Source organism: Microcaecilia unicolor, chromosome 2 (assembly GCF_901765095.1).
Source record: "Microcaecilia unicolor chromosome 2, aMicUni1.1, whole genome shotgun sequence".
Taxonomy (NCBI): Eukaryota; Metazoa; Chordata; class Amphibia; order Gymnophiona; family Siphonopidae; genus Microcaecilia; species Microcaecilia unicolor.
In genome coordinates this window covers 396,039,684-396,061,058 of record NC_044032.1, presented here as the reverse complement: position 1 = coordinate 396,061,058, position 21,375 = coordinate 396,039,684, and the positions used below count along the sequence as shown (strand labels likewise).

The following is a 21,375-nucleotide window of genomic DNA, read 5'->3' as shown; positions in this document are numbered from 1 at the left end:
TACCTCTGAACATCTGACTGTGAGTGAACTATCTATATTTATTCAATAAAGAAAATTTCAGAAAATAAAGAGGCTTCAGGTGTGTGCTGGTATGCCGAGGTTATACATCAGGACATTAAGGCTTTACAAATATTAAGTGTTAAAAGGCCTTGACACCATTAGCGTGGGAGCCCTTACCGATACCTATTTACTAGGCAGTAAGGGATCTCATGCTAACCATGCGCTAATCAGTTAGTGCGCGGTGATGCAGCTATGCTGACTGGCACTGGGCACACCTATTCTCTGCCCTCAAGAATGCACCCAGCACTAAAAAATATTTTCTATTTTGTAGCACATGAGTAGCACACACCAAACCCAAAACTACCGTGGGACGCCTGAGCCCGCCCTAAAGTGGTGGATTTTAACCTGTGGTTAGTGCTTACCGCAGCTTAGTAAAAGGGTCCCCCTATGACTGTAATAAAGATATTGTAAAGAAATGTCACCTTTCACTTTGCTCACTATCAAAAATATCCAGAATTAAACATGAGCATGAAAACAACATGCAGCACGCGATCACAAATACTTACAGACTCCTCTTCCTTGCTCAGTACTTTGGCACAAGAGAGAAACTCTTCATACTTGGCATAAGGGATAACAGGCTCAGGTAGTTCTCTTAAATACAGCTTCAGGAGAGATGTGACAGTGTGTACATCGGTATTGCTGTGGGGGATGAGGGGAGAGGGAAAGAGAAAACAAACATTCCTGTGAATGAAGCTCAAGTAACTTTCTCTCCAAATTTCATTCATTTCGGGACTTGTTTACCAACGTGTGATATATGCAGTGTACAAATTAGTGTGTGCTGGTACCATGCAGACACGACAGGGTGCACTGATCAAAGCACTAACCACATGCCCTGTCACAGGGTGAGAAATGGGTGGGGTATGGGCAGAGGATGGGCATGGATTGCACATTTAGTGCCAGTACTTTAACATGTGCTAAATTGCACAGCTGCTGGTAGCTTGGGGGGGGGGGGGGGGGGGGGGAGGGGAGGGGAGTGGGACTTAATAACTCCTCAATAGGAGGAATTAACTGCACCTGTGCAACTGGTGGACAAGAACCACAGCCTCAAACTCATTGGTCAACTTCCCTCCCCTCCTGCCTCCCCAAGTCAGCATCTCCACCCCCTCCCAAGGGGAACCAAGAAATCCCCCTCCCACCTCACAGCACCAACCCCTAGCAGCAGTCTCTCAGTACTACTACTAGGAATAACAGCTGCCATTTCAAATCTGGCCCAGCCTCGGGGCAAGAGTGTTTGGGGATTGCGGCTGTCTCACCAGTAACCCACCAGGGAAAGCTATGGTACATGTCGGAGAGGTGAACGGAGTAGGATGGAGGAGGGAGTCGGATTTCACTTAGGAGCAGAGGGCATGATACTGATAGTGATTGGGAGTTGGGGGTGATGCCTGTTGATGCTGATCATAGGGGTGGGGTTGGAGTGGAATACTGCTTGGGGATCGTATTTATTTTCACACATGGGATTGTAGTAACTGCATTGGCAAACAGTGTGGATACACTTACTGCACTATCTACTGATGAACTTATCATTTGGTAGATGTTTGCCCTGTGCGGTAGCTACAGAGCAGATGTTGGCTACCCCCAAAAGTTACCACACGGCAAAACTTAATCATCGTAAACAGGCTCTTAAATTAAGAAGGCACATGGAAAGTAACTCGATAAAGTGCTCGTTAACAGTTATGCACCGATTCTGTGTGTAACTCATTAGAACAATTGCAAAACTCCACCTAAGTGCTATTCTGTACATAGTGTGGGCTCAATAATCAGCGTTGGGGCCACTGACAGCCGCGGGTTGAACTGACCCCAGATATTTATTTATTTATTTATTTGCTGCATTTCTATCCCACATTTTCCCACCTCTTTGCAGGCTCAATGTGGCTTACATTATGCCACAATGACAGTCGTCTTTAACGGTATGAGAAGAACAGAGTATTGTTACAATTAAGGTACATAAGATATCAAGAAAATAAAGTAAAGAAATAATCAATAGCTATCAGATATGCAAAATGTATGATAAAGTATAACATTAAATAATAACAGTATGATTAAAGTAACCAAATTGAAGGGTTTAATGTTAATTAGTTCTAATGCAGATGTAATAGTGAGTCTTTTATGAAGGATTCGTATTGTAAGTCTCGTTGAATAATTTAGTTTTCAGTGACCTCCGGAAGGCTGTCAGATCGTGAGTTGTTTTTAAGGCATTCGGTAGTGCATTCCAACGTTGTGTGCAGATGTAGGAGAAGCTGGATGCATATAATGATTTGTATTTAAGTGTCTTATAGTTAGGGTAATGAAGGTTTAAGAAAGTACGTGAAGAACTTTTTGTGTTTCTTGCTGGTAGGTCAATAAGGTCTGACATATAAATTGGGGCCTCTCCGTGGATGATTTTATGAGTCAGGGTGCAGATTTTGAATGTAATTCAGTCTGTTAGTGGGAGCCACTGTAATTGTTTTCTAAGGGGTTGGTGCTTTCATATTTTGCTTTTCCAAATATGAGTCTGGCTGCAGTATTTTGGGCTGTCTGGAGTCTCTTAATAATTTGGGCTTTACATCCTACATAAATGGAGTTGCAATAGTCCAAATGACTCAAAACAAGTGATTGCACCAAATTACGGAATACCTCCCCTTGGGAAGAAAGGTTTCACTCTTTTTAGTTTCCACATAGCATGGAACATGGATATTCAATGCCAGGGCAGGTGCAACTACCAGCATTGAATATCCGAGTCTCGGTGGTCACCTGGAAAATAACTGGGTGTTGGCCGATATTCAGACCAGTGCTCAGTTAACTTGAGCACATAAAGTTAGGACAGCCTTTTTGCTGTCCTAACTTTATGCAGTTACTTAGCCGGCTGGCGGACTGAAAATCACTGCTAACCAACTAAGTACAAGCTTCACCCACGCTCTGCCTCCAGCCTGCCCCTAACCTAATCGGTTAGGACATGGCAGTTACTGGAGATATTCAATAGCACTAACCAGTTAACTGCCGCTGAATATCAGATGTTCAGTTGCTCAGTGAGAGCCTCTTCTGCCCGGGTTAAACCCTTTTGAATATCGGGTAGAGTGTATTTTACAGATGGATGTACACATAGGCAGAATGTGGGCAGGATTCACACACACATAACTTATAGAATATTATAAATTACGTATGTATCACTGGAACTTAAGTTTTATTTATTTATTTACACAGGTTTGATATACTGCTAAGGCCAGGGCATTGAAATAAAAACAGTTTACATAAAAGCATTCTACACTTCCATTTCTTGGTTGGTCCTGTTGTGCACCTGATGGCAACTTATTGCAAATGCTTTTTGAATGCACTTATATACACAATTATTGGACTCAAATATGGAGAAGGATCACCACAATTTTGTCCATCACACCCCCCACAGATCTTAAATTTGATGTGATAATCCTCAGTTTTTCCTCCCTGTGGCCTCCTGCTTGAAGATCAACATCACAATCTGTTCGATATTATGATGGCGCTTGCTATTCACTTAATAGTACTATATTGGGGGGGGGGAAAAACTCCCTCATTTAAATTTTCATGAATGGTGGAGTCATCTTTGTGCCATAAAACGTTACGAACAAAATGCAGCTTTCAAATCTCACCACCTCTCCAGCTTTAAAAAAACTTCGGCTCCTTTTGATACTTACAATACAACATTTTAATACATTACGAATATTATTGCATCTTCACATGTTAATTTAACTCTATGCAATGTACTTGATGCTATCTGTTATTTGTTAAACATTATCATATATTGCCATATTTGCCATTTCTGTCACTTGGCCATTTTGTCATTTTGAAAATTAACCCCTTCTATTTACTAAGCTACGCTAGCGGCTATATGTGCAGTCATACTGACACAGCCCATTTACTTTGAAAGGGCTGTGTCGGCATTGCCTCACGGCAGCTGCTAGCACAGGTTAGTAAACAGGAGGGTTAATAAAAAGATTTGTGGGGGAAAAAAAGCACATACAAGCTTAGACAGAGTAAAACAGATAAAAAGTTTAGAAAGTGGGAAGATAAAGGACAAATGGAGTAACAGGGCTGGTACTCTATGGTGCCTGAGAAATGTATGGTCAGGATATGTACTTGTGCCTAAGTTATAGGTGTGTATTTTGCTGTTACACTAGTATTCTATAAATAAACCTTTTACAGTTAAAACGTGTTACTGATGATGTGGACAAATTTGTAACTGTAATGAAACATTGCAATTTCACCTGATTGTTAAATAAAGCCACATTGAACTGAAACTTGTTTTTGTATAATTGTGGGATACAAGAACAAACAAACAAACAAATAAATAAAGGCAAGAAGGCAGCTACATCCCTTTGTACAATAGGCTTTTACCAGGTGCTCAGTTATAAAATTCCCCACAGAGGGTAATTCAATACCTGTGGGCCTATTTTTAAGTGACATAAGATGCTTCATTGGAGCCTACTCTAGTATATAGGAAAACAGGTGCCTACTTTCTTTAACAGAATATTAGTTTAGTAGTGCAAATCCACATGTATATTTTAGACTGACCAATAAATACTCGCATCTGGATTGCTACAAAACCCATATAAGTTATACTGTTTTTTAATTTACAGAATCTGCACTTCAACACATTTAGACACTATTTTACAGAAGAGTGTATGGCCAGATGATTAGCATATGTGTCAGTATTCTGGTCACTTACATACATTCTTGTATCCTAAAATAGGTACTACTACTACTATAAATCATTTCTATAGCACTACCAGTCGTACGCAGTGCTTCACAATAGAACATGAAGTAAAGACAGTCCCTACTGTCTTCTATAGAATTTACCCCCTTATGGTCTGATTCATAAAATTTCCCTCCCTTCGCCCACCTGCAAAGCCACAGAATGGGAGAAAAGCCTTAGTGGATTAGACCCAAAATGTAGACAAAACCAGAGTCCCAGCTTTATGCACAACAACTTCACTGCCAGCAAGTGTTGTTGTGCTGGTGAACCATTGCTGTTCTAACTTTCATCTGAAGAAATTCCAAATCCTATACTTAAAAATATATATAAATATAGGCCAGAAAAGATCATTTGGGAATTTACTCTTCTAAAAGATGATGAATCTCTCCCTCTCTCTTTTCTTTTACCCAACAACTTAAACTGACTGCATGCTCTGTCTGCAATTCTAGATCCTACCGCTAGATGGCAAAACTGCACAACAAGTGCAGCATCTATAAAACAAATGTTCCAATGTCTGTACAATAAGGACAATGTTTTGAATATAAGTGAAATCCCTCTGTGGCAATGGCAATTTCATAGTGATATATTTAGATGTCAGACTCCTTCTTGCATATCAAAGAATTGCTTGTAACAAAAAAAGATCAGATAATATTTTCAGCGCTCTGTCAAGTTTGGTCTTCCTGGGCCTTGTGATTTTGTCTTAATTTTTCAATTAGTCATAAAAAGAAATAGGCTATTGAAAAGTGATTGACTATCATAAGACTTTGGTACTCCAATCCTCTGTTAAGTTTGACTTGTGGTGCAAATAGTTTGTTCTGTTTTCTGTTTTTCCATTCTAGACTTTAGCTTGATGTATTTAATGTTGCTCAGACGGACCTACTTAGAAACATAGAAACATGATGGCAGATAAGAGCCAAATGGCCCATCCAGTCTGCTCATTCACAGCAACCACTATCTCCTCCTTTCCTTAAGAGATCTCAGGTGCCTGTCCCACGCTTTCTTAAATTCAGACACAGTCCTCATCTCCACCACCTCCACCGGGAGGCGATTCCATGCGTCCACCACCCTTTCCATAAAAAAGTACATTAAGTATTGCCATACTGGGACAGACCACAGGTCCATCAAGCCCAGCATCCTGTTTCCAACAGTGGCCAATTCAGGTCACAAATATCTGGCAAGTATTTCCTTAGATTCCTCCTGAGCCCTATAGCCTCTCAACTTCATCCTGTGCCCTCTCATTCCTAGGGTTACCATATTTGGTCCCCCCCAAAAAAGAGGACACATGCCCCACCCCCTTTCACACCACCCCGCCACTTTTCACACCCTCGCCCCACCCCCTTTCACACCCTCGCTCCACCCCGTCACACCTCGCACCCTACCCCTCCCCGTCACCCCCCCTTCCCTTACCTTACTCTACTGCCCTGGTGGTCTAGTGACCTCTTCGGGGCAGGAAAGAGCCCCTCTTTGCTGCCCGGAGTGCTGCCCTGCATCCTGTTGCCGATCTCGGCGCCGATTCAAAATGGCCACCGAGAGTTGAAGTCTCGCGAGGTCGCTTCAACTCTCGGCGGCCATTTTGAATCAGCGCCGAGATCAGCAACAGGATGCAGGGCAGCACTCTGGACAGGAAAGAGGGGGCTCTTTCCTGCCCCGAAGGCGGAAGAGGTCACTAGACCACCAGGGCAGTAGAGTAGTAAGTAAGGGGAGGGCCGGGAGGCTAGCACAGGATGGCCCGCCCACCCGCTTGTCCAGAAATCCGGACAAACGGGCAGATTGGCAAAACCCGCCCGGTTGCACGGACATGTCCTCAAAAAGAGGACATGTCTGTGTAAATCCAGACATATGGTAACCCCACTCATTCCAGAGTTTGCCTTCATTTGAAAAAGGTTCACCTCCTGTACATTAATGCCGTGGAGGTATTTAAATGTCTCTATCACATCCCCTTCTCTCCCGCCTTTCTTAGGTATACATATTGAGTGCCCCTTTTACAAAGGCGTGCTAGTGTTTTTAGTGCACACTACAAATAAGTGTGCATTAATTATTGCAAAATACCCCTTTATGAAAGAGACCAGGGATGGCCCAAGGCAAGATGCCGCCCCCCCTCAGGGCCGAGATGCCGCTCTCCCCAGGGGCCAAGATGCTGCTCCCTCCTGGGCCGAGATGCTGCCCCCTTCCTTCCTCCACCCTCTTCATGGCGTTTACCTTGTTGTTTTGTCATGTTGCAAAAGCCGGCGGCAGCAGCGATTCCCATACACTGCCCTGCTCATGGCACCTGCCTTTTCCCTTTATTGTGGCCGCCTCTGACGAAACAGCTTTTGGAATGTGATGGAACAACAGGTAAACACCAAAGATGGGGTGGAGGAAGGAAGGGGGAGATGCTGCTCCCTGAAAAGTGCCACCTGAGGTCCCCGCCTCAGGTGTCCTAATGGTCGGGCCAACCCCTGCCACCGATCAATTTTGTAGTTGCCCTCTGGGCCGACTCCATCCTGTTTATATCTTTTCGTAGATGTGGTCTCCAGTATTGCACACAGTATTCTAAATGGGGCCTCACCAGAGACTTATACAAGGACACTATCACCTCTTTTTTCCTGCTGGCCTTTCCTCTCCCTATGCAACCAAGCAATCTTCTGGCTTTGACCGTCACCTTTTCTACCTGTTTGGCTACCTTGAGATCATCAGACACAATCACCTCTTCTTTCGTACAAAGAAGTACTTCGGCCCCTATACTAAACTCTATCTTTCCCTTGGAGTTTTGCCGTTTTGAAGAATGTTTAGTCCAAAGGAATTTCACTCAGATTCTATACTGAGAATGTATGAAATAACTTTCCAAAATATGAGAATACATAATACAATCAAAGGGTAGATCATCATAACTTACAGCAATTTTCAGTGATAACATCACAAAAGACATCACAAAAGTTTCAACTCCTCCACATCAAAGCCTCACATTTAGAAAATAGGCCTCAATATAAACTGCAACTTATGATTCGAGCAGAGTTCAATTCCCACTGCTGCACCTTGTAATCCTGGGCAAGTCACTTAACCCTTCCTTGTCTCAGGTGCACATTTAAATTTTAAGCCATCCATGGACAAGGAAATATATATACTGTACCTGAATGGGAAAATTAGCACATGGCCACTAGTATGGAAAATAGAAAAATTGGCCATTTTTCCCTGGTGGTAAAAAGGGCCTTAGTGAAAGGGAATGACCCGCGTAAGGATGCCATTAAGCAGTTTGGTAAAAGGGTCCCTTCATTTCCTGGATGGATGAGTAGAATTAACAGTGCCTGATTTCCAAAATTGAAGAGTAGCTAGATTCAGGGTTTGGGAGATATCATTGTAAATATTTAAATAAACTGTATCATCTTGTGGTTTCACACTGCCTAGAGAAATATCATTACCCACTCGTACCCTAGGTGAGATAATATTAAACCATCTCTGACCTCATGTGCAACTTTCTTTAATCGCCTTACTTTCTAACTATTCTTACTCTCTTACCCATCTATATGTTCCATCTTTGCTTATACCCTACACTGTCAATTAAAATGTTCTATTACATATTGTGTTGACAATGTAAGTAATATACTATGCCACACTTTGTATTGTTATTTAAAGCAGGAAGCCGACAAAAGAATCGGTTGGACCGCTAGATGACCGAGGAGTAAAAGGGGCGATCAGGGAAGACAAAGCCATAGCGGAGAGATTAGATGAATTCTTTGCTTCGGTCTTCACTGAAGAAGATTTGGGTGGGATACCGGTGCCAGAAATGATATTCGAAGCTGACGAGTCGGAGAAACAATGATTTCTCTGTAAATCTGGAGGATGTAATGGGGCAGCTCTATAAACAGAACAGTAGCAAATCTCCTGGACCGGATGGTATTCATCCCAGAGTACTGATAGAACTGAAAAATGAGCTTGCAGAGCTATTGTTAGTAATATGTCATTTATCCATAAAATTGAGTGTGGTACTGGAAGATTGGAGGGTGGCCAATGTAACGCCGATTTTTAAAAAAGGTTCCAGAGGAGATCCTGGAAATTATAGAACGGTGAGTCTGACGTCGGTGCCGGGCAAAATGGTACAGACTATTATTAAGAACAAAATTACAGAGCATATTCAAAAGCATGGCTTAATGAGACAAAGTCAACATGGATTTAGTAAGGGAAATCTTGCCTCATCAATCTACTACATTTCTTTGAAGGGGTGAACAAACATGTGGATAAAGGTGAGCTGGTTGATATTGTGTATTTGGATTTTCAGAAGACGTTTGACAAAGTACCTCATGAAAGACTCCAGAGGAAATTGGAGAGTCATGGGATAGGAGGTAGTGTTCTATTGTGGAGTAAAAACTGGTTAAAAGATAGAAAACAGAGAATAAGGTTAAATGGTCAGTATTCTCAATGGAGAAGGGTAGTTAGTGGGGTTCCTCAGGGGTCTGTGCTAGGACCGCTGCTTTTTAACATATTTATAAATGACCTAGAGATGGGAGTAACTAGTGAGGTAATTAAATTTGCTGATGACACAAAGTTATTCAAAGTTGTTAAATTGTGGGAGGATTGTGAAAAATTACAAGAGGACCTTACTAGACTGGGAGACTGGGCGTCTAAATAGCAGATGACGTTTAATGTGAGCAAGTGCAAAATGATGCATGTGGGAAAGAGGAACCCGAATTATAGCTACGTCATGCAAGGTTCCACGTTAGGAGTCACGGACCAAGAAAGGGATCTAGGTGTCGTTGTTGATATATATTGAAACTTTCTGCTCAGTGTGCTGCTGCGGCTAAGAAAGCAAATAGAATGTTAGGTATTATTAGGAAAGGAACGGAAAACAAAAATGAGGATGTTATAATGCCTTTGTATCGCTCCATGGTGCGACTGTACCTCGAATATTGTGTTCAATTCTGGTCGCCTCATCTCAAAAAAGATATAGTGTTATTAGAAAAGGTGCAGAGAAGGGCGACAAAAATGATAAAGGGGATGGGACGACTTCCCTATGAGGAAAGGCTAAAGCGGCTAGGGCTCTTCAGCTTGGAGAAAAGGCGGCTGAGGGGAGATATGGTACAGGTCTATAAAATAATGAGTGAAGTTGAACGGGTAGATGTGAAGCGTCTGTTTACGCTTTCCAAAAATACTAGGACTAGGGGGCATGCAATGAAGCTACAATGTAGTAAATTTAAAACAAATCGTAGAAATTTTTTCTTCACTCAACGTGTAATTAAACTCTGGAATTCGTTGCCAGAGAATGTGGTAAAGGTGGTTAGCTTAGCGGGGTTTAAAAAAGGTTTGCATGGCTTCCTAAAGGAAAAGTCCATAGACCATTATTAAATGGGGAAAATCCACCATTTTGGGGATCAGCAGTATAAAATGTTTTGTACTTTTTTGGGATCTTGCTGGGTATTTGTGACCTGGATTGGCCACTGTTGGAAACAGGATGCTGGGCTTGATGGACCTTTGATTTTTCCCAGTATGGCAATACTTATGTACTTATATTTGAATATTTTTACTGCTGTAATTGCATATTGCTCATGTTTGATCTATTGTTACATACACCGCCTTGAGTGAATTCCTTCAAAAAGGCAGTAAATAAATAAATAAATAAATAAATACATAAATTTTCCTAGAAAAGGCATTGTGGAAGTCTCAGGGGCAGCTGATCATTTTTCTGAACTTAACTTTAGCTTGGAACAATAGAGTTTTTTTTCCCCCCTTCTGCTCTCTGGTTCCTGGTAGTAAAAAGACATATTTTTCCTTTGCTGCTTTCACTGTTGTAGGCTTCCTGCCCTTCACCCCTCCTGCTAGCTCTGACAGTGACCTCTGAGAAATGAGTTCTGCAAATACTATATAAATCCAATAACGGGACTAGCTTGTTTACTTGTTCAAGTATAAATTAATTTAGAAACATACAAGTAGCCAATAGCTTGGAAAATAGTGCGGGGCACCAGTCTTGTGTCATTCAAGGACCAGCACTGTAATTTAACAAATCTTCTCAAATCCTAATTTGGGTAAAAGGGTCAATTTAGCTTCATAACCCATTTTCATGTTAGTAATAACATCAGAGCCTGGAGAATGCTTCCCCACCCCCCTTCGTTCTGAAATTAATTCATGAGAAACCCCAGCTGGACACCAATTAGCCTGATTTACTGACTTTAGGATTATGCTGAGTTAAAATCTTGCTTCTCCTTGTGTGGATAATTGCCAAACCAAGTGTAAAAATCAGGCTGTCTTTTGAAAGGATTTATCCTTTAAGAAAGATTCACTTGGGTACTGTTAGATGTAGAAAGGGAAAAGCAGAAATAAAAGCCATATCATGACTTAGATTTCAAACAGTGAATATTGTGGGTTAGGATTAGGAGCCCTGCAAACTCACCAAAACTAAAAAGATATATAATAGGGTAGTGTATTTGGCTTGCTTTATGTAACAGTCAGGCTTATTTTCGAAAGTGATCGCCGAAATGGCTGGCGATCTCTCAAAAGCGGCGAAATCTGTATAATCGAAAGCGGCTTTTTTTTACACCATTGCCGCTTTCCTGTCGCCGCGCCGGCGAAAGTTCAAGGGGGTGTGTCGGCAGCGTAGCGAAGGCGGGACATGGGCGGGCATGGGCGTAGCTACCAGATGGCCGGATTTCGCGGATAATGGAAAAAAAAGCGGCGTTAAGCAGTATTTCACTGGGTTTACTTGGTCCTTTTATTTTCACAACTAAGCCTCATAAATGTGCCCTAAATGACCAGATGACCACCGGAGGGAATGGGGGATGATCTCCCCGTAGTCCCCCAGTGGCCAACAACCCCCTCCCATACTAAAAAAGTAAACATTAAAACCTTTTTTTTACCAGCCTGTATGCCAGCCTCAAATGTCATACCCAGCTCTCTGACAGCAGTATGCAAGTCCCTGGAGCAGTTTTTAATGGGTGCAGTGCACTTCTGGCAGGCAGACCCAGGCCCATCCCACCCCTACCTGTTACACTTGCGGTGGTAAGTGTTGAGCCCTCCAAACCCCCCCAAAACCCACTGTACCCACAAGTAGGTGCCCCCCTTCGCCCATAAGGGCTATGGTAGTGGTGTAGAGTTGAGGGGAGTGGGTTTTGGGGGGGATTTGGGGGGCTCAGCACCCAAGGTAAGGGAGCTATGCACCTGGGAGGTATTTGTATATTTTTTGTAAATTTTTAGAAGTGCCCCCTAGGGTGCCCGGTTGGTGTCCTGGCATGTCAGGGGGACCAGTGAACTACAAATGCTGGCTCCTCCCACGATCAAATTACTACTACTACTACTTATCATTTCTATAGCGCTACCGGACGTATGCAGCGCTTCACACTTGAACATGGAGAGACAGTCCCTGCTCGATAGAGCTTACAATCTAATTAATGCCTTGGATTTCGCTGGGTTTGAGATCGCCGGCATTTTTTTCCATTATCGCTGAAAAACAAAACTGGCGATCTCAAACCCAGTGAACTCTAGCATTTGGCCGGGCTAAACCGTATGATCGAAAAAAAAGATGGCCAGCCATTTTTTTCGATAATACGGTTCCAGCCAGCTGTTGCGCCGCCACCAAAATAGATCGCCGGCGATCTATTTTGCCGGGGAAGTTCGATTATGCCCCTCAGTATTATCTACAAATTATGTGCTGGCAAAATCAAATATTTTTAATCATCCTCATACCTGAAATATTTTCTCTAACAAGATTATCAATGTCACAATTGATTAGCTCTTGATTAGTAGGATTATAGATTGATAAAAAAACAAATCAGTACAGCTCATATTGAATGTCACTAAAATTTTGGAAATTATAAGTTATAGTCAAAAAGGTTTTAATAAAGTTTATTAACCATAAATATCAAAAATGAAAAAAGCCACCATAATCATGAAACACAAATTCTCATATAACCCTATTTTTGCCTGGATAGCTCAGGTGGGTTACATTTAGTAAAATTTAATAATCTATAGGTAGGTCAGGGGTAGGACCTGCTTATGCTGGGAGGCTATTGGCAGACAAAATCCACTCTCTTTTCAGCCATTCTCAAAGTCTGTCCAGGCCAGAATTTGCATTCTGAACCAAAGGGTTTACTAAAAATAAAGGTCTAAGCAAAAACATATAATATCTCTACAACTACAATCAGGGCCACTGAGAGATATAGCCGGGCTCGGGACAGAACCAAACTGCCCCTCTCACCCACTTGCACCACCCCGCACTTACACCGCTGCTCCCACCCATCCACCCCTTACCTTTCTTTCTTTGCCTCCGGGGGTGGGGGAGGGGGAGGGGAGCCCGGCACTGGCAAGCCGCTTCCTGTGTGCCTGGTCCCACAGTCTGTCCTCTCCTGCTCCTGTCCATGCTGAGAGTCAGGACTCAGATGACTGCATTAACATGATATGCTAGTGCAATCATTCGGGTCCTGGGAAGAACATAGGAGCAGGGGAGGACAGACCTGGAAGCAGGCAGCAAGAAGCTTGCCGGGGCCGGGCCTGGGGAATTTTCCCCCCTGCCCTCCCTCTCGGCAGCCCTGACTACAATATTTACAAGCGAATTTATTTTCCAACACTTACAGTTTCTTATATGCTTTTTTTTAGAGTTCTCTGTGTTTGAAGGAACATCAAAAAGTCCTTAGTTGCAGGTATCCTAATCTGGGAAACTTATGTGTAAGTTTCTTTATAACAGTAGATTCTGGGAACTCCTCCCCATGCCCTCCTACTTCTCAATGTTGGATCTTATGTACCTTCTCATTGTCTTTCCTCTGCAGGATGTGGTGGTGGACTTCTTCCCATTTCCAGCCTATACCTAAGGACTAGTTCAGCAGCTTTCCTTTCTCTGTCACTGCCTTCCACCACTTGCTTCTCCAGGTGCAGTGTGTGTGTTATCCAGAGGACCTCCTCCCTTTACTTTGTGGTACAGTGTCAGTGGCCCATAGGAGCCGACTCTGTGGGTGCTTGTGCATCCCCAATATTGAAAGAATTCCTTGTATGTGTCTGGGGAGGGGTTATTTCCATTTGGCTTAGCACCCCCCAATAATTTTGAAATGTTGGCTCTTATGCAATGGCCAAGGAGCAAGAGAAAGAAATTCAGACTGGGCTGGGTATTTAGACCAGACACAGTTTCCCTCCCAGATACCTCTTCTCCCTCCATTACCTTGCTGTTATGGAGAGACCTCCCTTTTTCTAGAAGCTGTGTGGGTATTTGTTTTTTTTTTTTTTTTAATTAGGAAAAAACTTAGATTGTGAGACCTCTATGCACATGAAGTCAGAGAGGTGCATGAATATGATCTCAGCCAGGATAGGAGTGGATAGGCACATCTTGTTACAATATTTGCAGCCAGTGTTAGTCTTTGTCTGTGTATATCTAGCTAGTTAATTACTTTTTCCATTGAAGGTTTGGGAGACCAGTTTCCTGAAGTCATGGGTTGAGTGAGGCCTTTCAGGGAGTGCATTCCAGAATGTGGGGGCTACACTAGAGAAGGCTTATTTGTGAGTATCACATTGTATGATATTCTTTGGAGAGGGTGTGGTTAGGGATATTCCTTGGAAGGACCTTAGCAAGTTCAAGTGCAGTACTGCAGAGGAGCCACTAGAGGTCTCTGTGACCTTCAGTGGAGAAAAACCCTAAAGATGTCAACTATCTGCCCGATATTCAGCCCATGGTGGTAATCGGTATCTGAGCTGCTCACAGCCACGGGCTGAACTGACCCCGGATATTCAATATTGGAGCAAGTGCAGCTCCTGGCATTGAATATCTGGGTCTCAGCGGTCACTTCAATATTCAGATTGGTGCCCATTTAACTTCACTGCATAAGCGCATAAGTTAGGACAGGCCTTTTTTCTGTCCTAACATTATGCAGTTTTTAGCAGGTTAGCAAGTTGAAAATCACCGCTAACCAGTTAAGTATGCGCTTTGCCCATGCCCTAACTGGTTAGTGGGCATATTTAGCAGCACTATCCAGTTAGGTGCCACTGAATATTGTGTGCTGGATCCGTAGAAAATCAGAACAGACTTTTTCACCTACATTCTGCAAATGTTCCCAAGTATCCTCTATTACACAGGCTGACATGATGAAGAAATATTTTGTTGAAGTTCTACATTTAGCACTCTGTTTTCTTGATGCGCTGCCTGCATTGTGGCCTTTAATACTCAATCTCAGTCACCAGGGTCAGATTAAAGCATAGGCAAACTAGGCATATGCCTAGGGCCCCAAAACTTCAGGAGATTCAGTGTGATGCCCTAATCCAGCCCTGTTGTAAAACTCACGAATGCAACCTCATGTAGACTAAGTTCAACCTCATGTAAACTAAGGTGTCCTTTTACAGAGCTACGGCAAAAGGGGGCTTGCACTGGCATTAGCGTTTGTTTTTGATGCATGCTGAGGCCCCCTGTTACCACAGCAGGTAAAAGGCAATGGCCACGTGGCTAGTGAACCACTGGCCATGCGGCCATTTCGGGGAGGGGGGGGCACTTACCACCACTCATTCACGTAGTGTTAAGGGCTCCCACGCTAACAAGGTGGCAACTGGCCAGCGTGCAGCACTGCTTGATTACCATTGGATACACACCGGCACTACAAAAATGGAACCATTTTTGCAGTGCCAGAAATAGCGCGTGCTGGGGGAATGAAGTACCACCAGGCTGCTGCAGTAAAAGGCTCCTAAGTTATGTACACATTTGATGTCGTCACATTTTAGCAAAGCTGATGGCCTGACACACCAATGTGACCTCTTCAAAATTCACTTATTGACGAGGTCACTTTGCAGCTTTGGGCCGTCAGTGTTATTATGATGTGGTATCTTCAAGAATGCGCATAACTTCCCTATGCTTTGAGGAATTCTGCAGATACGGTTGGCATGGCTAAACAGGAGGGGAGTTTTGGATTTTGTCTGCTCAGTTGGAGGGATGCTACAGATTTGGCCTGTGTGTGGCCCGAGAAAGGAGTTGCTGGCTTGGGCTTGCATGTGGTTGAAGGAGAGGCGAGTCACAGGCTTAGCCTGCCTGTGGCAGAAGGAGAGGGGAGCTGTACCTGGATGAAGATTTGGGAACCAAATCAGAGCCAAAGGAAGGAGAAGGAGCTGGGAGGTAAGGAGGAGGTTGAGCCTTGGGCATAGAGAAAGAGAGAGAAAGAGAGGGAGAGAGAGAGAAAGCTGGGGAGATTAAGAGTGAAATGCAGTGGGAGGAGGAGTAAGTCTGGAGGGGAGCAAGAGAAATTTGGAAGTTGAAGAGGGAAAGGAGCAAACAAAAGTGAGCTGGAGGGCGGTTTTAGTCTGGGAAAGAAAGTTTGAGTCTGGGCAGGGCTGCAGAATCTTGAAAGGAGAACCTGAGTCTGGGTTGGGAGCAAAAGTCATCTGGAAGGGGTACTAAGCCTTGGACAGGGGCAAGAGTAAACTGGAGGGGATACTAAGCTGAAAGGGAGTCAAGCACAAGTAACTGAAGTGGTGGGGGTAGAAACAGTGAACTGGGGGATCAAGTCCAGTGTTCTCTCAAGGACCTTTTGAATAGGTGCACCTTCCAACTAACTTCCTCCCCGTGGTCCAGCATCTTCCCCTTTCTTCTATTCTGCCCCCATCTGCAGGCCAGCAACTCTCTCTCCCCTCACCCTCTGATTGCGATCCTGCATCACCCCTTCTCTCTCAACCCCTCCTCCTGATCTACCTTAAAACTTATATTTACTTCTTGAGGTCACCAGTAGTAGTAGCAATTCACAAATGCTGCCCATGGCTGACCTCTGGAGCCTTCCCTCTGGTGCACTTTCCTGTTTCTGCATGGCAGGATGAAGCAAAGGGAAATTTCTAGGGTCAGCCACAGTCAGCATGTGTGAATCATGATCACTGCTTGTGACCTATAGAAGTAAAGACAAATTTTAAGGTAGATGGAGGGGGAGCCTTGAGAGAGAGGGAGAGATAATGAAGCATGTGAGAGGGGATGGGAATGAAGGGAGAGATGCTGGATCATGGGCAGGGGGAAAGGAGGAGAGGCAAGTGGAGGGATAGATGCTGGACCTGGGGGCAGAGGGGAGGTAGAGAGATACTGGCCAATGAGAGGAAGGGAATAGAAAGGGAGAAATGTTGGACTATTTGAGGGGTGGGGGGAGGAAAGGACATCAGGGAAGAGAGAGGAGAGATGATATCTGTGGGGGGTGGGAACGGGATGGAGTGGGGGAGGGTAAGTCAGTGGTGAAATAATGAGAAGAGTGAAGGAAGAAATGAGGGGGGATAAGGACATAGAGGGCCAATGCGGAACACTTGGGGAGATAGGGACATAGAAGAGCCATGCTGGATATGTGTGTGTGTGTGGGGGGGGGGGGGGGGGGGGGGGACACAGAGAGGCCATCTTCAACATGTGAGGACAGGGACCTAGAGGAGAAGTGCTTGGACAGAGGGGGAGGGATATGCTTGAACAGAAGGGAGAAACTGAATGGGGAAAGAATAGGGCCACAGAGAGGGGAGATGCTGCACAAAGTGGATAGGGACACAGAGGAAAGATGGATAGTGGGCCTGAAGACAAGAAGACCCTGGCAAGAGAGCTAGAGAAGACGGAGGAAAGGAGAAACCAGAGAGATGGGGTACCAAGACGAGTAGAAAAATAAAATTGCCAGACAGCAAAGGTAGAATAATCATTTAGATTTTCTGTTTATGGATTAAACTATATCAGTTTTTGGAATGCACATCTGCCAGAGCTCACGTCTTCAATCTCACTCATTGTGGTGTTAAATATTACTCTTTGGGATGGGACACCCTTACTGTCTCTGCAATAGCTACCTTCCTTGCTCCCTGATTCAACAGCTCTGGAGGTGCCCACCTCATGCAGAGTTTGAGTTCACATGATGATGTTATGTTTTGGTGGTGGTGGTGGGGGCAGCTCTATGGAGCTGTGGTGGGGCAGGGAAGGGGTCCCATTGTACTTGTTTGCCTAGGGTCCACCGAAGGGTTAATCTTGCCCTGTCAGTCACTGATAGTGATGGCAGCAATGGCAGCTCTCACTTTGTCCCAGGAAATACTATGCAGGTAGACTGAAGAATTGTCCTGGTGGGGCTAAGGTCACTGGTTCTTCCCTAGTTGGCCGGTTTAAACGGGGATTTGGAACTGACAAAGAACCACACATCCAGATCAATTCCAGTTCCTTTTACTTTCTGTTGTTTTGCAGAGTTTATATTGTGTATGTGTCTCTCCAATGGTATAAGTAACAGAAAATGCACTCATATGTATTAGACTACTGGTTTCTCACTGTTTTTCAAAATATATTTATCCTCTGGTGCAGTAATAGGAAATTGCCATGGCAACAATGGAAAAAGTGTTGCTATTAATTAAAAAAAATAAAGAGGGGCATTTTCGATGTGTCTAAATCCGATTTTGAAGATAAAACAACAAAGCAGACCTTGTAAAAAAAAACAACACAGTTTTTATTAATAGATTAAAAGCTCCAGAAATTTAACATAAAATGCCCGACATGGCCATGTTTTGCCAGTAAAAAATGCCTGAATCAGGGGCAATGGGTCACCAGCTGATATAAAATTACAAAAATAGCCTGGCTGGTGTAACTGTTAAACAGAGCATGCTAGATTCTGGGATCAGTCTCTCACAAAAATGATGTGATTGCAGTGAAAGCCTCTCATAAAAACGCACTGCAATCATCCCCCATTCTCTCCGGTGGTCATCTGGTCAGTTCGGGCACCTTTTCGAGGCTTGGTCATGAAAAAAATTGGACCAAGTAAAGTTGGCCAAATGCTCATCAGGAACGCCCTTCTTTTTTCCATTATCGGCCAAGGATGCCCATCTCTTAACCACGCCCCCATCCCGCCTTCGGTACACTGCCGACATGGCCCCGTGAACTTTGGTCACCCCGCGACGGAAAGCAGTTGAGGACGCCCAAAATCTGCTTTCGATTTTGCAGATTTGGGTGACCTTGAGAGAAGGACGCCCATCTCCCGATTTGTGTCAGAAGATGGGCGTCCTTCTCTTTCGATTATGCCGTTAGTGATCTAAGAATGCAGGTAGGGGTAAAGGGAATAACTAAAGCATTAAGGTATGGAGGGGCACCCAGTCTAAAGACTTTGAATGTGAGAAGTAGGACTTTGAATATAATCTGCTGTTCCTCTGCAAGCCAATGGTGTTTTTGAAGCAGAGGAGTCACATGATCTGATTGATGGGCACGGCTAATGAAATGTATGGCTGTGTTCTGTAGTGTTTGTAGCCATTTCAGGGTGGATTTTTGAAGACCCAAATAGATTATGTTGCAATAATCAATACAAGACATAAGAAGGGAGAGTGTCAAGGACTGGAATGAATCAAGATCAAAATAGTTCCGAACTGAATGGAGTTGTCTGAGAATAAAATATCCCACCTTGCACAGGGAAGTCACTTGTGGCAGAAAAGAGAGCTGATAATCTAGGGTGACCCCAAGATATAGGAATGAGTCAACTGGACTAATTTTGGTACCGAATAGGTAAAGGGTCAGAAGATGGAGAGGACTGACGGTTAGTAAGACAACAAATGACATTCAGGATTAAGGGGCCCTTTTACTAAGCTGTGTAAGCGTCTACACACGCCCAGTGCACAGCAAAACGGAGTCACTGGCTACCACGTGGCTCTTGCAGTAATTTCATTTTTGGCGCGCATCCGATATGCGTGCCTGAAAAATATTTTGGACACACGTATTGGGCACACTAAGTAGCATTTGACGCTCGTAGGTCATTACCACCCGGTTACCACGTGAAACTTTATCAGTAGGTCAATGGCTGGCGGTAAGGTCTCAGACCCAAAATGGACGCGCAGCAATTTTCATTTTGCCGCACGTCCATTTTCGGCAAAAATAAAAAAAGGCATTTTTTGCAAGTACGCTGAAAAATTATTCTGTGTGCGCCCAAAACACACGTCTACAGTACCACAGGCCATTTTTCAGCGCACCTTAGTAAAAGGACCCCTAAGTGACGTAACTGTAGCCACTGGGCAACAGAATTATGCTTGTAAGCGAGAAATGTCTGAATTTTCTGGATCTGTGTAATAAAGTAGTAGAATAACATCCGCATAGAAGTGAAAAGAAATGGCAAAGCTTTGAATTAAAGTGGCTAAAGGACAAAGACAGAGATTAAATGAAGCTATGGAAAGGACTTTTTTTTTTCTTTTGAAAATGAGCTCCAAAACCAATTACCAGCTGTCATAATCAACATATTCATTTTGAAATTTTAGAGTAAAGCAAAACTGTGCTTGGGAAGAATTCATGAGTGTTCTAGTTAACTGTGGAGTCTTTTATTATGCTTGTCACATGTCTATTAAACCGAGGTGGACAAGTTGGTGAAGCTTCAAGGTGAGTGCCTCCGGTTTTGCTTCACTCAACAGTGAAAACTGACACAGTCTGAATGTGGAGAAAGCCTTTACAACTGTCAGGGGACTTCTAGGATGTATAAAAATGTTGCTGCTCTAGGAATATACATTGTAAAGCACTTATTTAACATCCACTTTCAGCAATACTGCTCGGTTCTCCGTCAGGTTTGAAGTATTACCATATGGCAGTGGAGCAGACTGGAAAGGTGAAGGATTCACTTTGGATCCCTATGGACCAATAGTGCCGCAGTCACATAAAAGGCAAAGCAGAAAAATATGAGAGCATAAAAATGTAGAAAACAGCCTCTCGGGTTATATGCAAACAGCCTGCATTAGTACAAAATTCACCAACTGCCCCATTTTCAAATATGTACTGTCACTTTAAAAATCATCTCAGCAAATCTAGTTGCACAGATTTACACCTGCTAATAAGTACACGTTGCTTTTCCAAGAAAATATATGCATGCAGACTTTGGAAAATTGAAAACTATGCCTTCCAGTGAAAGTCTGTCCTCAATGTCATCTTCTTCTTACTAGATAAAAGGGGTCAATGCCACAACTTGGTATCAAAAGATGAAGGGCACCACAATGGTGCGTGATTAGCATGAATTCTATAACAGCACTTAGGCACATTTGAGCCATCATAGAATACTAGCGTAAAAACCCTTTGGTGCCTGTAACCCAATCATCCTTTTTGTCCTTCACAGAGCTTATTGGACACTTTTTAAATTAGCTAAAGTAACTAGATCAACGCTTCCTCCAATATGTTGGTCTTGATCTGTTCCTGCTGGAAACGTGCAACATCTTCTTTCTGAATGTTCTTATGTCCACACCTACTGGACTCAAATTTGGAGAAAATAACTGCAATCTTCCCTCTCAGCCTCCCTGAGGATCTGTCATATGATGTGATCATTCTTTGTTCGCCAACTTGTAAACTTTTAATTGAAGAACAACATCACAGACTCTTTTAACACTGTGATGGCCCTTGCCACTCACCTTACAATATTTCACTGGAAAAACAATTCCCAATGAAATATTCGTGAATGGTTCAGCCACCTTTGCACCATTAGAAAATTTGAAGAAACTGCAGCATTCAAATCCCGCCAACTTTCCAGCTTGAAAAAAAACATGGGCACCTTTTGAAGACTATATTACAGCAGCGTCTCATTAAACTAACATCAATGTTACCATATCTGCCTATCTGTAATACGTTTGGTACTTTTTCTGTTCACAAGTTATAGATTCTATGTTAGTAGGTTTGTAATTTGTTTTTCTTTTTTGAAAACAATAAAAATGACTTAGAAAAATAATCTGGACCACCT

General features: G+C 43.3%; 1 protein-coding gene across 4 annotated transcripts in view; it reads right to left on the bottom strand.

Moving 5' to 3' along the window:
- ARHGAP24 (Rho GTPase activating protein 24) overlaps positions 1–21,375 on the bottom strand; it is a 912,569-nt gene that overhangs the window by 43,839 nt on the left and 847,355 nt on the right. For all 4 annotated transcript variants that reach the window (XM_030190600.1, XM_030190603.1, XM_030190601.1 and 1 more), the window contains one exon: positions 567–699. In XM_030190600.1, the coding sequence (XP_030046460.1) occupies positions 567–699 (133 nt within the window). The remainder of the gene's footprint in view (positions 1–566; positions 700–21,375) is intronic.